This window comes from Colletotrichum gloeosporioides (genome assembly GCF_011800055.1).
Source record: "Colletotrichum gloeosporioides strain Lc1 chromosome Unknown consensus_59, whole genome shotgun sequence".
NCBI classification, from domain to species: Eukaryota; Fungi; Ascomycota; class Sordariomycetes; order Glomerellales; family Glomerellaceae; genus Colletotrichum; species Colletotrichum gloeosporioides.
In genome coordinates, this window is record NW_025544704.1 from 405,465 (window position 1) to 421,300 (window position 15,836).

At 55.3% G+C, this 15,836-nt stretch overlaps 5 protein-coding genes across 5 annotated transcripts; 1 reads left to right on the top strand and 4 right to left on the bottom strand.

Moving 5' to 3' along the window:
- Positions 1 to 3,152: 3,152 nt before the first annotated feature.
- On the bottom strand, positions 3,153 to 5,184 carry GCG54_00000260 (D-lactate dehydrogenase [cytochrome]; the record flags this gene model as incomplete). The annotated part of the gene is made up of 4 exons (XM_045400401.1): positions 3,153 to 3,245; positions 3,312 to 3,392; positions 3,460 to 4,826; positions 4,902 to 5,184. 4 exons carry the CDS (start codon positions 5,182 to 5,184, stop codon positions 3,153 to 3,155), a joined length of 1,824 nt encoding a protein of 607 aa, XP_045262052.1.
- Positions 5,185 to 5,857: 673 nt separating this feature from the next.
- Positions 5,858 to 8,091, bottom strand: GCG54_00000261 (uncharacterized protein; the record flags this gene model as incomplete). Its single annotated transcript, XM_045400402.1, has 3 exons — positions 5,858 to 7,610; positions 7,794 to 7,930; positions 8,011 to 8,091. The coding sequence occupies 3 exons, from the start codon at positions 8,089 to 8,091 to the stop codon at positions 5,858 to 5,860; spliced, it is 1,971 nt and encodes a 656-aa protein (XP_045262053.1).
- Positions 8,092 to 8,441: 350 nt separating this feature from the next.
- GCG54_00000262 (putative enoyl-CoA hydratase/isomerase YngF) lies at positions 8,442 to 9,341 on the top strand (the record flags this gene model as incomplete). Its single annotated transcript, XM_045400403.1, has 1 exon — positions 8,442 to 9,341. One exon carries the CDS (start codon positions 8,442 to 8,444, stop codon positions 9,339 to 9,341), a length of 900 nt encoding a protein of 299 aa, XP_045262054.1.
- A 123-nt stretch (positions 9,342 to 9,464) lies between these two features.
- Positions 9,465 to 10,777, bottom strand: GCG54_00000263 (Protein ssh4; the record flags this gene model as incomplete). Its single annotated transcript, XM_045400404.1, has 2 exons — positions 9,465 to 9,941; positions 10,010 to 10,777. The coding sequence occupies 2 exons, from the start codon at positions 10,775 to 10,777 to the stop codon at positions 9,465 to 9,467; spliced, it is 1,245 nt and encodes a 414-aa protein (XP_045262055.1).
- A 1,809-nt stretch (positions 10,778 to 12,586) lies between these two features.
- Positions 12,587 to 15,584, bottom strand: GCG54_00000264 (Vacuolar calcium ion transporter; the record flags this gene model as incomplete). Its single annotated transcript, XM_045400405.1, has 5 exons — positions 12,587 to 13,966; positions 14,014 to 14,091; positions 14,145 to 14,216; positions 14,269 to 14,376; positions 14,922 to 15,584. The coding sequence occupies 5 exons, from the start codon at positions 15,582 to 15,584 to the stop codon at positions 12,587 to 12,589; spliced, it is 2,301 nt and encodes a 766-aa protein (XP_045262056.1).
- Between the last annotated feature and the right edge of the window lie 252 nt (positions 15,585 to 15,836).

Here is a 15,836-nt window from a genome sequence, read left to right on the forward strand (position 1 = left end):
GTTCCCGTGTCTGGTGGAGGAGGAGAAGGAGAAGGGTGGTTTTCATGGCTTTCCTTACCGTCTAAACATAACTTTTCTATTTGTCGTCTACGCAGCTAGGTCTACGGCACCAGCGCGGAAATAAGCTCCCAATGAGTCCCCGAAGAGGGACGAAGTATTCAGGATGATGAAGTACCCTGGATGTATAGTAGCGGATTTATGTGTCTGCGTCAAATGATATCAATCACTTCAAGAAGCATATTGGGAGACATGAGTTCCTTTACCCACGTGGCCACCATGACGGCGAATGAGCCTCTGGAATTGATCCTATATAATGCTGGACAGTCTCAGTGAAAAATGAGCAACAGCGACCGGCCAATCCCTCGCCGCTTTGATCTATAGTGAACGGGTTTTAGACGAGTTGGTCACTCGGAACACGGCACGCTCGTGGCAACTGCTAGTCAGCAACCTTGCCTGTCTAGAAACTTTCTAAATCCGTCGTCTTTATCTGCCGTCTGTGTGTGTTTATACTGCACAGAAGCTATTGTGACGTTTCAACCTGGTGCGTTCATTCGAACGGTCAGATTGATACTTCGATTGCTTCAAAAACGGTCTTTAGGTCAGTGATGTCTTGGAGATAAACGTTATGAACGCGCGCATTCATTTATCATCCACATCTGATCCCAATATTTGTTTCGAAAGAGGAGAGCAACCCAGATATTCGGGGCATGTGCTAGCTGTTTTAATACCTCTCGAAACGAGTGACTCCAGTATCTTCTTGTTCGTTGAAAACAAAGCTGTGCGTAATGGTCTATCCTTACAAGTGCCATTTCCGTGCATGCGCATAGAGGGAGGATCTTTTCTCGTGATGTGTGTGGCTCCATTCATGTCGTGGTTGCCAACTCGTGGCTCTTTGCTGGGCCGACGTCCTCCGCCCTTGAAGTGTTGCTTGAAGAGACTTAAGCTAGTTTACGAGATACAATTCTCATGTATAAGTACGCCAGAGATGCAGGTCTCTGAACGACCATTCCAAATACTGGTCGTCATCGTCATCGATCTACCTTGGCAGCCTCCCTACTGTGCTCCGAGTCACTACATTGTTCTACAGGGTTGGTACTGAAGTGGACGGGATCTATTGGAAACAACGATTCAAGTGTCTCTTGGGTATACAGATCAACGAATACATAGGCAATACCAGAGAGCTGAATGAGGCTTCACGAGTTACCACTTGTAGTCTACGTACCTTCTTTTCGCTGATGATCCATCGTGTTATCACAAGTCTGATTAGCTTCTCTACCAGACCCCCTCGAAGTCTCCCATTGCTGGAGAGAGGACAGAGGAAAAAGATAGTAGCACCGTAATTTATAGAGATTGTAGATTGATCTGATCACCGGCACAAGACCGCAGCAGTGTAGGACCTTGGCCCTGTCTTTCATCACTTTACAATCAACAGCAAGGACTAAAGTTTTCTTCCCCTAGGCCGGCCGGCACATTTTGATATGGAATTGGTTTATTTGTGACGCAATACTCGAGCACTAGAATTAAACAGCCTTGACGGGCATTAATCAAAGGTTATCCCGGTAAAGAAGTATTAAGTACGAGATCTGCTCAGGCCTCGCACATGACTACAGTCGCGTTATGATTTCCGTGTAGTTGTAATAAACTCCGAGATCGTCGCATGGCATTTGGCATCAGAACCAAGCTTATCGCGAGCATCTTTGGATTTCATAAGCTCTTTAGAAAATCTGAGGAGTGATTGAGAGACGATTTTCACACTTCGGAGTATAAGACCAAACAGGAAACCAGACTGCTTCCTAGCAAATATAGGTTTAGGAGAAAAACAGAAAGACCAGAAACTTATTGAAAGGCGAGTTGAAGCTGTCAACTCAGAACCCGCAGACAATGCATGCCACGTCTCAGCGTCGAACTCATTGTTATTTAGATAAACCATAATGGCAGTGACGAAAGAAGTTGTGGAATAAGATAGTCAATTAGAGGTAGCCCAGCAAATCGAATCTATATGGTCTCATTGAAGACTTCGAATGGAATACACTAACACTAACAAAGCTGACTGAGGCTCATAGCCACGTTAGGAATGCTTCTTATAGCTGTTCATAATCTCGATGCGACTACTTATCTCGCAGTATGCGCCTCTCCCCAGCAACTCTGAAATACCCGAATGACATCGACACTTAACTCTGAAAGCTACGTTTAATCCATCATTCAAACCTACCAGCACACCAAACACTAGCGCTACTATATGATATAAACAACTAAGCTGAGCAGTGCTGCACGGCGCCAAATATCTCTGATGGTCGGTTTGTCGTGGATGAAGTCACCGCTCTTCGCAGTGGCCCCTCTGCGTCAGCTCGATGTCTGAAGAGCCGAGATGCGGTACTATCGGAAGACAAACGTTTCGACCAACACAAAGTCACAGACATCTCTCATGAATATACCAGTATAAACCACGAGCAAGAATGACGAACACCAAAGCACACCTAGCAACCAACCAAGATATAAGTCAAACTTAAATCGGCATTGTGTCTTAGTCTGAAGACAATCAAAGTGCCCAGAAGCAAACTGCTGTGCCACAGATGATTTACTGACAGAATACAAGCTTATATTTATACAGCATCAATGTCCTTCGCCCACAAAAGCAGGGATGACGCAGCAGGACTTATCCGAGACCGTTGCGGCCGGCCCCTCTCCGGCCGCCAGGGTGTGGATCCCCAGGACCAAGCCCTGGTTGGCGAGGGCTTCATGAGACCTCCACCCGCATCGAAATCTCAACAATCTCAGGAAGGGTGGCCGAGTTGGTTATGGCGCCAGGTTAAGGTCAGCTTAACATCTGTTTCCTGGTGGGGCAACCCGCGCGAGTTCGAGTCTCGTCCCTTTCAAAAGTTACTTTTTGCCGTCTTCACGTGGTCGACCGGTCGCGTTTTGTTTTTGTGTGCCTTTCTCGATCTTTTCGAAATTTTCAATAGGTCGTTTCTTAGGTCATGAGAGTATGAATTCCGTCGCCTTATGCGCCATGGTGAGGACAACAGCCGTCAAAACTCCAGCCCAATAGGCGCAACCTCAGCGAGCAATGGCAGAGAGATATATGTACAAGAGTAGTAGTTTTAGGTCGAATCATGCCCTATTCATACACCAGTCCGGGTCTAGACGCCGTCTTACCACTCGCCCACCTCACCAGCCTTGGGAGGCTGCACCCTGACGATCTTATCGCAGTTGAGGAGGCAGAGGGGGTCAAGAGCCTTCTTGATCTGCAGAGAAACGCCGATTAGCAATCGAAAGTTGGCCACCACGCCGTTCCGCGGACATTTGCTTACCTGTCTCATGGTGTCAACGGTCGTCTCACCCAGCTCGTGGGGGAGATAGTCTCTCTTGACGAGACCAACACCGTGCTCACCCTGCAAAATCTGTCAGTGACCACTTCTCTCAAGTGTAAAACCGCTTCAAACGCCAAAAAGAACATACCGTGACGGTGCCCTCCATCTCGACGGCGCGCTTGACCATGTTGTGCACAAAGTGCTCGGCCCTCTTGCGCTCCTGGTCGTTGTACAGCAGGATGGTGTGGAAGTTGCCGTCGCCGACGTGGCCGACGATGGTCCCGAACAGCCCCGTCTTGGCCAGCGCCTCCTTGGTCTCCTCGATAATGTCCGGCAGCCTGCTCATCGGTACGGCAACGTCGCCGGTCCATACATGGTCGCCCTCGCGCTTGACCGCCATGGTGCTCCACAGGGCCTCCTTCCTCGCGCTCCAGAGCTCGTGCTGTTCCTCCTCGCTCTTGGCAAAGTCGAACGTCTTGCTGCCGGTCTTGGCGGCGAGCTGCTTGACGAGGGCCACCTGCTCCTTGACGCCGCTCTCGGTGCCCGCGAACTTGAAGAAGAGCGTCGGCGCCTCCGCCCACGCCTTGCTCGTCATGCCCGCCTTGTTGATGCACTGCATCTGCAGGTCGTCCAGGATCTCCACCGCCGCGACGGGGATGCCCGCCGCGACGACCTTGGCCACGCAGCTCGCAGCGTCGCGGATCGTCGGGAACGACGTCACCGCCACGGACGTCGACGCCGGCTTTGTCGTGACCTTGAGCGTCGCCTCGGTGACGAGCCCCAGCGTACCCTCGGAGCCGATGAACAGCTTGGTGAGGTCGTAACCGGCGGAGCTCTTGCGCGGGCGCTGCCTCGTCTTGATAACAGTGCCGTCCGCCAGCACGACGGTCAGACTAAGAACCCACTCGCGCATGGTGCCGTAGCGGTAGGCGTTCGTGCCGCTGCACCCCGTGCCGATCATGCCGCCGATCATGGCGCCCGGGCCCGGGTCCGGCGGGAAGAAGAGGTTCGACTGTGCGAGCTGATCGTTAAGCGACTCCCAGCCGACGGCGGGCTGCACGACGACGTCGAGGTCCTCCTGGTGCAGCGCCAGGACCTTGTTCATGCGGCCAAAGTCGATGGAGATACCGCCGCGCGTGGGCGTGAAGTGGCCCTCCAGGCTGGTGCCGCCGCTGTAGCCGACGACAGGGATGCGGCGCTGGTGGCAGATGCGCATGATCTGGGAGACCTCCTCCGTGGAGCTGGGGAACACGACGCAGAAGGGCCTCTCATCGGGCCCCGCCGCGTGCGACGACCATTCCGAGCTGGCGTGGTGGTCGAGGTCGGTGCTGGTAGTACTGACGTTCTCCTTGCCGACGATGTTGACGAAATCCGCCCACGCGGCCTCGAGGTTCTCTTTGTTTAGTTTGTGTAGCGGTGCGGTCGTCTTGTGCAGCGGCAGCGTCGACTCTTCGTTGGGACTTGAGGGGACGAGGGTACCGAGGTAGTACGATACGCCGACGGATGTGAGGAGCACTGCGAAAGAAAGCAGACAACACATTAGCTACCGAGGGCACTTGTGTATCGGGGCAAGGCTGCTGTTGTGCTCACCAAAGGTGTACGCCCAGTTTCTGCCGGGACCGGTCTTTTCCCGCTCAGCAGCGAACCTCTCGCGTTCCGCCCGCTCGCGTGCCAGTCTCTGGGAGATGGAGCCGACGACCTGGCCCTGGAAGGACCTGCCGTGCTTCTCCTCGTTCGACGCCGGTCGTTCGGGCTTGCTGGACATTTGCCGCGCGGCACCAGCGAGGGCGACGCATCGTCGGCGCGGGGCCGGGCTCGCGGCTCTGAGGCCCTGCAAAGCTGCTTGCGGAGCTCTGGCTCTAAGATGCGCCATTGCGCTGGCTCGGGTCGCGAAGGATGATATTATCGTAGGAGCGGTTCTAGGAAGCAATTGGGACAAATTCGAGTTAGAGGAAAAGACGGTACGGTTTATAAATCTATCCGAGTTGAGAAGGAGGGGGTGATAAAGGTTACGATGTGTAGGTTGTAGGTGGTGGTTGTGGTGGAGCTGCAAAACCCCCCCGGGTCTTAGATCTTTTGGACCTCGAATGGCGAAAGAGAATCCATGCAAAAGCCTGCAGCTGCCACAGCTGTCGGGGATAAGGATTGGCCGGCCCGGCAAGCGGGGTGGACGACCTGGGAAGCTGTGGAACCCCGCGGTGCACCGCGACCGGCGCAACTCCACACTTTGCCGTGACTTCCTTTCCCCCTTCCGCCCGCCCTCTCTACGTTATCAGGCCCGAGGTGGACTTTGGCTTAGTGCAACATTGGAGAGGGGCGCCACCATGCAATCATCGGATGAGGGACTGGACTCTATGAGAAATAATTGGATTCCAGCCATGCATTAGCGTAGATATCTCGTAGCCCGATACTGTGTCTCCCGTGCCCTTCCGGCAGCAGCACCAGCATCGGTATTTCGCTCGTGTGAGCATCTTCTACCCTCATTCGGGTCAATATATCCTAACAGTCTATTATTTCGTTCATAATTCGTGTACCGCATGAGCACCTCAGCCAGTCTTCCATCCGGGGACCAGCTGCACGTTGAAGGTAGGCGTCGCACCCTGCAAGTGCGCCAGGTACGCAGCCAGCTCCAGATCTTGGTCAATCTGCAAAGGCATCTCCCCGCCCTTGCCATCTTTCAGCACCCCCTCAACCCTCAGGCAAATGGCCCCGGGGAACTTACTCGCCGCCACGTGCCGCAGCTCCTGCATCGAGTGCGAGCTCAGCGTCGCGATCCAGAGGTTCGCGTTCACCACGAACGTCGACGAAGGGTGCAGGCGCATGTAGATAGCTACGGTCGTGGGCAGCGGCGGAGCGGCGTGGAATACGGACTGGGCCGCCGTGAACTGCTGCGCAAACTGCTGGTCCACGAAGGCTGCCTGCGCGTTGGCGGCGAGGAGGAGGGAAGACCCCAGATGCGAGTCGAGCGCCATATTCGGCTGGCCGAGGAGGGCATTGGAGAGGATGCGTGCCGCAGAGTGGCCAAGAGGGTCGGCGGCTTGGGCTTGCATCGGCACGGGCATGAGCAGCTGCGCCTGGTTGTCTCCGGAACTGGGAACCAGGCCCATCGACGAGACTTGTCCTGCGTTTCCGTATTGGCTGACCAGGTCGGTGTTACTCGGTATGTCCTCCACCATGTCTGGCTGGGGCTGAGCCACATCCGCATGCTGATTTCCAGACACTTTCGGCGGTCCCGTCTTGGTGGAGCACCCATTCTTTGGCTTGTCCTTTCTCGACATGTCGTCTCGTAGCCTTTTCATGACGTCCCGAGCGAGCACATCCAGCGCTCTCACCTTCTCAGCATGAGAGGGATCCGCAGGTCCACGTGCGAGAATGCGCTGGATGAGGTCTGATCCGCCCACCCATCTGTCTTTCAAGCTATCCCACTGCGCAGGCCCGGCATCAGACTTGGAGCTGAGACCACCCTCCTTCAGTATCTGCTCAAAAGCGGTGCGCACATCTCTCGCCTCCTCGGGATTGATGCCAAGTATGTTCTTGGCCTCCGCGAGAGTGATCCGTTTCTCAAGCGTCCTCGCACGCTTCGTAATGTCGGTGCAGATAACGTCGAGGGCGAGTTTCTTGGACTCGTGATTGTCCCTGGACTGCCACATGGCCGCCTGGAGCTGCGGCATCTCCTGTATCAACCGTTCCTTCACAGCCTCCCACCTGTGGGGCCCTGCAACAGTCTTCTTGACGATGTCTGACTCTTCGCAGAGCCGCGCGAATGTGGTACGGAGCTGTCGGTAGACGTCGTTCGCCAGGCCCAGTATTGCTTTGGCCTCGTCGAGAGTGGTCTCGGACGGAAACCGGGGAGCAATAGGTGCATCCAGCGATGCACTCTCAAAGGCCTTCAACCGCCTCCTCTTCCTCCGGTTATTATCCTGGTCCCACGCCGTGCCGACATCTTCAGGCATCGCTCCCAGAACCTCGTGGTCTGTCAAGGTGTCAGGTGTACCCCCACCGTTGTGTCTCCCGAAGCCATCTTGCAACGGCGACGGCCTCAGCTCAGGGTCGGGGACGTCCTTCGCCCTCTCCCCATTCGCAGCCTTGAGCAACCACCGATTCTTCGTCCTCACCCGGATGAGTTCCCTCTTTTTGATGTCGAATCCCTCCTCGTTCAACACCCTCAGCATCTCCGTCTGCGACAGGTTCCTCTCCCACAACTCCTTGACCCGCGCGACCAGTCGATCATTCTTGTAAGCGGGGTTCTGCTTCGAAGGAAAGTCCCATTTGCGGAACTGCGTCTGGAAAGCTCGTTTACTGTACGATACGTCATCAGCCCAGGTCCCCTAATTTCTACCCCAGATTTTGACCCCCGTTTCCCGGAAAGCAGGTGAAGCTTGCTGGGTGGATCGGATGGTCCGGCCGGCGAGAGAGACCACCGAGGACGAAGGGGTACCCCCTCCAGAGAACCGGGAAATACGGGGGAACTCGGTTGCTTACCAGGGCGAAAAGTCATGGTGGATTTTGAGATATTCCATAATGTCCTCGAGGGACTTTTTCTCGTTGATGTACAGCTGGAAACATAGCTTCTCGTGGGCATCCCAATCATAGACCATAATCTTTAGGATGATGCATGTCTACGGCATGTTGAGAATGCGCCTTTGGTCGAGCACGGGGGCTCTCAACCTGCGCAAGTGGTTGGTTGAGTCAGCCGTACTGTGTCGCGGGTCTCCAGCACGGCTCTTGGCACTGTTTTTATCGCATCCTTATCGGAGCTCCCGGTGAGCTCGGTGAACATGTCACTGTAAACGCAGCTCCATGGACTTACAGCCAAGGATCATGGTATCGGAAGAGGAGGCTTCTAAAATGTGTCGTCACAATAATTTCCAACTTGAAAATATCAATTATGCCCTGTATCTCATCTTGTCAATGTCGGTTTCTTGGAACTCCGAGAAAGTTCATAGTGACGTTTGACAGCTCCCGCAGCCATAACGGACCTCGGTTGTAAACGACCCCTCCATCTCCAACTCATATTCATCCTCAAAGCTTCATATACCAGCTTCAACATCCCAAAATCAATGAGAAAAATCGATTTGAATTCATTGTTCACAGAATAGACAAATCTAAACCGAAAACACAATCAGCACTATGACCGCCCTCCCAGAAAGCTACACAACCCTCTCCCTCCCTCACCTCCTCCTCTCCCACCACCCCCCATCCTCCCCGACCGTCACCCCCGTGATAATCCTCACCCTCAACCGCCCGGCCGCCCGCAATGCCTTCACAGACCAAATGGCGCACTCCCTCGCCCGCGCCTACGCCCTCCTCTCCGCCGACCCGCGCGTCAAAGCCATCGTCCTCACCGGCGCCGACCCCTCCAACAAGACCTTCTGCGCCGGCATGGACCTCACCTCCCCAGTCCGCCTGCCCTCCACCCGCGACGCCCACCGCGATACCGGCGGCCTGGTCGCCCTCGCCATGCACAACTGCTCCAAGCCCATCATCGCCGCCCTCAACGGCTCCGCCGTCGGCGTCGGCATCACCATGGCCCTGCCCGCCTCCGTCCGCGTCGTCTCCCGTGACGCAAAGATCGGCTTCGTCTTCGCCCGCCGCGGCTTCAACATGGAGGCCTGCTCCTCCTTCTACCTCCCGCGTTTGATTGGGGCCGGCCCCGCGCTGCACCTCGTCACCACGGGCGCCGTCTACCCCGCGACCGACCCGTTGCTGCGGAACCTGTTTAGCGAGATCGTCGCGCCGGCGGAGGTGCTGCCGAGGGCGCTGGCGATTGCGGAGGATGTGGCGGCGAACACGAGCACGGTCGCGGTAAGGGTGATGCGGGACATGATACTGCGGACGCCGTCGTCGCCGGAGGAGGCGCATTTGTTGGAGAGCAAGATCTTCTTTGACTTGTTCGGCGGGAAGGATAGTAAGGAGGGCATGGATAGCTTCATGCAGAAGAGGCCGCCAAAGTTTGAGGCGACTATGGAAAAGGATGCGCCGAGCGCGTATCCGTGGTGGAAAGAGACGGATGTCAAGGCCAAGATATGAGCATTTTGTGAGGTAGCAGAGATTTTGTGTACACTTAAAATCGAATTAGGACGAAGTGGAAAACTGTTTGTATACTAATCAACGCTTTGCCTCTCCCTGTGGATATAAAGAAACCACCTGCTTTCAAGGCCGATACTTCCACCGACTAGGGTCAAAGATGATCTCGTAAATGTTCTTGTTGAAAGACCCAATCGCGCAGCTCAGGTCATGGAACCCCTCCAGCCCGTCAACCGGCCCATCCTGTTCCGCGTCAATCTCCTCGTGCAGGTTCCACTGCCCCCTCAGCGCGCCGTCACGGGTGAGAAACACATCGACGTTGACTCTACCATCCTTGGCCGAGAAGGTCATGCCGACACCGATCCTCTCGCCAACCCGGAAGGGATCCGTGAACGACTTGCCTCCCCAACGGTCGTTGATGTACTTGTGCCCATCGTCGCCGTGGATCGCAAGACTGCCACGGTGCCATCCCGGCAGTCTGAAGTTGGGGTACGGCAGCGCCGTGAAGCCGATGGCGACGTCGACCTCCTTGTTGCCGCTCTGGCGGATCTGCACTTCGTAGTAGGCCGTGAATGGGCGGCCAGTGGCCAGCGGCGAATGATTCTTCACGGAGTAGAGGGGCGGGTNGCCGTGAATGGGCGGCCAGTGGCCAGCGGCGAATGATTCTTCACGGAGTAGAGGGGCGGGTAGCCAATAATGGTGCCGTCGGGGGCGTTCTTTGGTGTCGAGGCTTCCCAGACACCCGGGGCGACTTGATTGAGTGTTCCTTTGAAGCCGCTGGGTTGAAGCAATGAGATTCTGCTCGTGTGAAGCGCTGCGAGAGCCGCGTGGTCGAGGTCGATGGGCTGGATCAGGGGGTACTTGCGAACCCACTCCTCGCCGGCCTCGGCTTCCGCCTCGGTTGAGTTGTTGGCAGGCGATCGGTCCCAGCCGCTGAAAAAGGCTGGCGGTGGAGGGAACAGGGACGTGTCAGGGACTGCCTCCTCCCAATCATGCTTCGGCTTGGATTGGGAAGGAGGAGGACCGGGGGGCGGCGCCGTGTAGTCCTGCTTTGAAGGCGGGGGGCCCAGCGGGGGTGCGTATTCTCCCTGCTGGTGGGAGGGCGGTGGTCCAGGAGGCGGAGCGTATTGTTGACTGGGCGGAGGGCCGGGCGGCGCGGCGTATGATTGAACAGGTGGAGGTCCCGGCGGAGGTGCGAAATCATCCTGTGTCCGGCCCGGGGGTGGGCCACTCGGGGGAGCATACGTCTGACTCGGAGGCGGACCGCTCGGCGGCGCGTATGTCTCGCCGCTAGAGCCCTGCCCGGCGGGTGCCGCATACTGGTTGCCGCTCATCTTCACGTCCTGTTGTTGGTTGTGTTGCTGTTGCGCTGAAGATGGTCGTTGCGCGGGTCTCGGTGCAGGAGAGTCATCCTTGTCGGCCTTTCCGCCGAAACACATCGTTCCAGGAAAAAAGAGAAGGCGAGGGAGGGGGAAAAGCTTTGGCCGGGATGGGCGGTGGAGGGCGGGGACAGGAATTCAATGCGCGTGTTCGTCTGGTGTGTCGGATGCTTGCGGAAACCGCCAGAGTCGCTGGGCCGCCTTGACGTTGAAATAAAGCCCAAGCTTGAGCTTTCTGGGGTTAGGGATTTGAAACAAGGACTGCGATTGGGCGTGGATCGGATGCGCTGTGTTTTGCAGTAGTGTCGCGGATGGCGCGCAGCTTTCGAATTATGCACTCGTGTTTCTTCTTTTTCCTGCACTTTTGACGATGATGCGAGATGGAAATGGTGATGAATGATGCGGGATGGGCGGTTGAGATATGGGCAATGGAAAGTGAGAAGTGGCTGTGTGGCTTGGCTACAGAGGTTCGCACCGGTGAATCCAACAAAATACACTGAAGCTGTCCGGTTTAGGCAGCCGCTCCATTTTTATTTCTGCAGGGCACCTGAGTGATGAATCCGCCCGGCCGCAGGGCACTTTACACTGGTGCAGGCTGCGGCAGCAGCTCCCTGCAATGAAAGGGACAAAATGTCACCTAAAAAGCGCGCCGCCTCCTTGCTACAGTCCACACGTTCGTTTGCGCAAAATGTCGCCTCAAAGATTTTTGCTTTCTCTCTTTCACAATCCGATTTCAGCCGGGCTAAAACCAGAAAACGGTTCAAAACAATCACACCGGGCTAGGTAGGCAAACGGTAAACCACAACCTTTCAGGCTAGGACAAAGAATGCTAAGCCACTGCTGATATTTGGCGGAGTCCGCCTGCCTTCCACGGCGCCGCCGGGCGCAAACTTCCAGTGGCCGGGTGGGGGGCGCGTCCTGTCGGGCGCTGCGGCTAAAACTTAAGCTTACCCGGTGGGCCACCAGATCTCGATGCATCAATGTGATATCACCGGCCGACAATATCTCGAACAAATTGTCACGACACTCATGGGAAAAAGACTTGCGCGGCTAAAACACACTGGAAAAACCAACGAAGCAAGGAAAACAAAAGAACAAGCCAAATACAAAAATGGGACTACTAGGTCCGCATCCTCAAGGCCCCTTTTTACTCGCGTGACGAGATTCGAACTTAGCGCCCCTCCTAGGTTACCAGAGAAACCCTTGGGAAGAATTTGTTTAAACGTGTGCTTTTACCAACTAGGTCACGCCGTTTTCGCTGAACTGGTGACAGATCTTGAGATGCAAGTGAAGATGTACCGATGGGAAGGCACGAGGCGTGGTGGGTCCATGGTGAGAAGGCGAACTGATGAGAGGGAAGGCACGAAAGTCGCTCTTGCTGCTTGGGGCAGAGGCATGTTAAATACGTCCCAACCGAACACCACCTCACCGTTAGCGCCTTTGGCATGGCAAGACCCACATGCTTAATCCAGTTTTGTTTGAAAAGACGTTTGAATGTCTACTTCGAAGACCATTCTCTACTAGTGTACTCGATGCGATCACGACGCAGCCGAATTAAAAACGTTGATGGAAAAATGTGTTTGATAATTGGCGTAAGACGACCGATCCTCGTCGCTCAAGTGAACAACGGTCCAGTATCGCCTCTATTTACTGCCGTCTAAGAATGGCCTTAAATTGTTACAAATTTGGTCATGTGAAGAAAGAAATACCCCAATCCTGATCAACCCCTTGGTAAAAAGTAGCCATTGACGTCAAGCGACATCCAACGACTAGAAAGAAAGAAAAAGTCATAAAGCATCATGAAAGTCATAAGCTGCCCTCACCAACAACTCAGCCTCGTTGACACGTATCCTACAACGTCTCGTACACTTAAGCACCCAGAGCGTTGACCTCGTCAGAGTTGGGGTAGAAGAACGCCACCAGAGCGATGATGACGTATGTCGCACACAAGAGGGCTCCCTCGAGGTAGTTACTCCTGCCGTCGAGGACGAGGAAGTTGACGATGAAGGCCGAGACGAAGAGACAGACCGTCTCGAAGAGGGTGAAGTACAGCGACATATCCCTGCCAAGAGCCCAGCCGATGATGACGACGATGGGGGTGATGAACAGGGCGATCTGGATGGACGAACCGACGGCAACACCAATGGCCAAATCCATCTTGTTCTTCATAGCAACCGTGATGGCAGTGACGTGCTCTGCGGCGTTACCGACGATAGGGAGAATGATGAGACCGATGAAAACCTCGCCCAAGGGACTTGACTCCACGACATCATTGATGGAGTCGACCAGGAACTCGGCACAGACTGCGACGAGACCAGTAGAGAACAGGAGGAGGAGGATGGCGGCAGTGCGGGACAAGTGGTCGTTGGGCATAACCTTCTCCTCCGTACCGTCGCTGCTGTGAATGACATTCCTGGGGATTTGGGCAGGGAACAAGGCGCCAGGGGGTCTGACGCCAGGGTTTGCGCCATATTGGTTGAGGCGGTCGGGCAGGGAGTTGGTGCGGCGGATACCGAAACGGACGCGGGGGACGGGGCCACCAGTAACAGGACCAACGACCGGAGAACCGGGACCCTGAGTGAAGACAGCAGGGGTAAAGTTCTTGATGGACAGGCCGCGAAGGGCGGGCAGGGGTCTGCGGTCGTTCTCGGCCTGGGAAGGCTGAGACGGTCCCTCAATGGGCGCCGCATCTTGCTGCGCGAAGTCGACGCGACGAGGCTCGCCATTCTGGAAGGACGCCGTCTCAGGGCCATTTCTGACAGGCTCATCAACATCGACAAGGGTATTCTTTGACCTCTTCTTGGACTTCTTGTGCTTGTGGTGGCGTCTGCGGTGCTTGCGATGCTTGCGATGCTTCTCATCCTCAAGGGCATCCTCACTGCCAACACTTGAACCAAAACGGGGAAGACGAGGGCGGCTGGGAGAGCCCTTAGTGCTGTGAGTGCCAACGGAGGTGCTGCGAGTGCGAGGGCGGCCCTCAATGTCGACGGAGGCCACGCTGGACTTGCGTCTTCTGCCGCCACGCAAGACCTTCTTCATCCTCTGGCGGACGGTGCCGGCGGAACTGTCTGAGCTGTCCGAGTCGGTGTCGGAGTCTGAGTCGCTTTCAGAGCTGGAAGTATCCAACCATCCGACGGCAGGACCAGGAGCAGCCTCAGCATCGACAATGTGCTGAGGAGTAGACTCATACATGTAGGCATGAGACTTGAGCTGGAACAAGAGGTAAACAATGTACACCAACAGGAGAATCTGTCCTGATTAGCAGCGTTCATCGTCAGTTGCGTATGGCTACGTACGACACTGGTACCACGGCTGATCTTCAGCGTCTGATCGTCGGCAGTCTTGAGGTTCGTGAAAGAAGCGTGGAAGGCAGTCTGAGCGCGATTTGTCAGCGATCATGTCGATGTGAGAATCAGGAAGTACGCACGGGCAAGACCAGACTGATGACACTCAGACTGAGCAGACAAGCACTCATCTGGGTGACGGTGCTGTTGTAAATCTGCGAAGAGTTTAGTGTTCCTTCGTCAATTTAGTAGAGTCGACGATCATACCTGCTCTCGGAAGCGCAAGCCACCAAGGAAAAAACACATGCCCAAAATGAGCAGCAGGTTGGCCAAAATGGAGCCAAGGAGCGACGCCTGGACGATACGGATTTCATTCTGTCATGGCGTTAGAGGACGATTTCCAACTTTGCGATTAGCGGGGGAAAGCTTACCTTGGCAAGTGCGATACTGAAGCGTCACAAGAGATTCTCATGTCAGCAACACTGCAACACAAATTCAAAATGAAGGCAACGTGTGTGCAAAGACGAATGGACGAAGGCGGGTAGGAAAAGCTGCATGATTTGGGACTCGATTGATGTGATAATGTCTTTTTGCATCGACTTCTCTTGTCTTTCTTGTCTTGATCGCCTGCATTGGTGTAGAGACATACATGCTAGAAGAATTAAGCATTAGCCAAGGTTCTGCCAAGAGATGCGAGATGTGCGAATTTGAGGGGCGAGTAAGGGCCAAGATCCGGGGTGCGACATGGCCAAGACAAGAGCCAAGCCAAGCCAAAACATGTCAGATCTCATGGTCCCCTCACCTCTCACCATCCTCTCGAAACACCAGCTGGCGGTGACGGGTGGAACCACACCGAGCGGTACAGTTTGGATGGTCCAAGAAGAACAGTTGCAGGGGACTTACAAAATAATCAACTCCACGGCGTTACCAAAGGTCACGTTCAGAAGGGCACCGACGGTGTCACCGAGCTTGCTGGCCACGGATTCGGTGGCGTGGCTGAGTAGGCCGGCGAGGGGGACGATGGCGATGGCGTTCATGGCGAAAACCACGCCAGGGTTCACGTGCAATCCCTTGACAATGATGCCAACGGGCACGAAGACGAGGAGCAGGTTGACCCAGCTGTGGAACATGATCATCTTGCTCGTCTCGTAAAAGCGAGTAGCGACATTGGGCTTCTCGGTCTGGGCCGGAGCGGCTGTCTGCTGCTGCTGAGGGTGGGTGTTATTGTTGTTGTTGCTGTTGTCCTGAGGACCAACCCCGTTTCCTACGAGAGACCCCTTCCCCTCAACCTGCGTAGATGTGAGGCCATTCTCGCGGGCAGCAGACTTTTCGTAGTCGGGGAGGTAGTTCTTGCTCGCGGAGGAGCTTGTGATGTTGGACGAAGTGATGATGTCGTCGGCACGGCCATTGTTGCTGCTGGAGCTGGAGGTCGTGGTGTTTGAGAGGGGGAAAGGTTCGATGGCGTCTATGGGAGCAGCCGGATTGCCTTTGGATCGCTTGGAGGAGGAGCGGTGGACGCCATGCGCGTTTGCTTCTGCTGCACGACTGTCTATATTGGGCGGTTCTGTAGAGGCTTTCTTCATCGAAATTGATGACCGGACACTCGTGTCTCGGCGGAGATGCTACTTCTGAGATAAAGTCACAAGAAAGTGTGATACTGTTGTGGTATGTGTTTGATGGGTGAAGAAGGGACGCAACCAAGATGAAGACAAGCTTCGAGAGGGGGGAGGAAGGGCAAGTAAGAGAGAGAAGAAGGACCCAGACGAGACTGCGGTCGGACGCGCGAGACGAGGGATGCTTTAAAGAACTCGGATGCGATGGGCATGAGGCAGAGG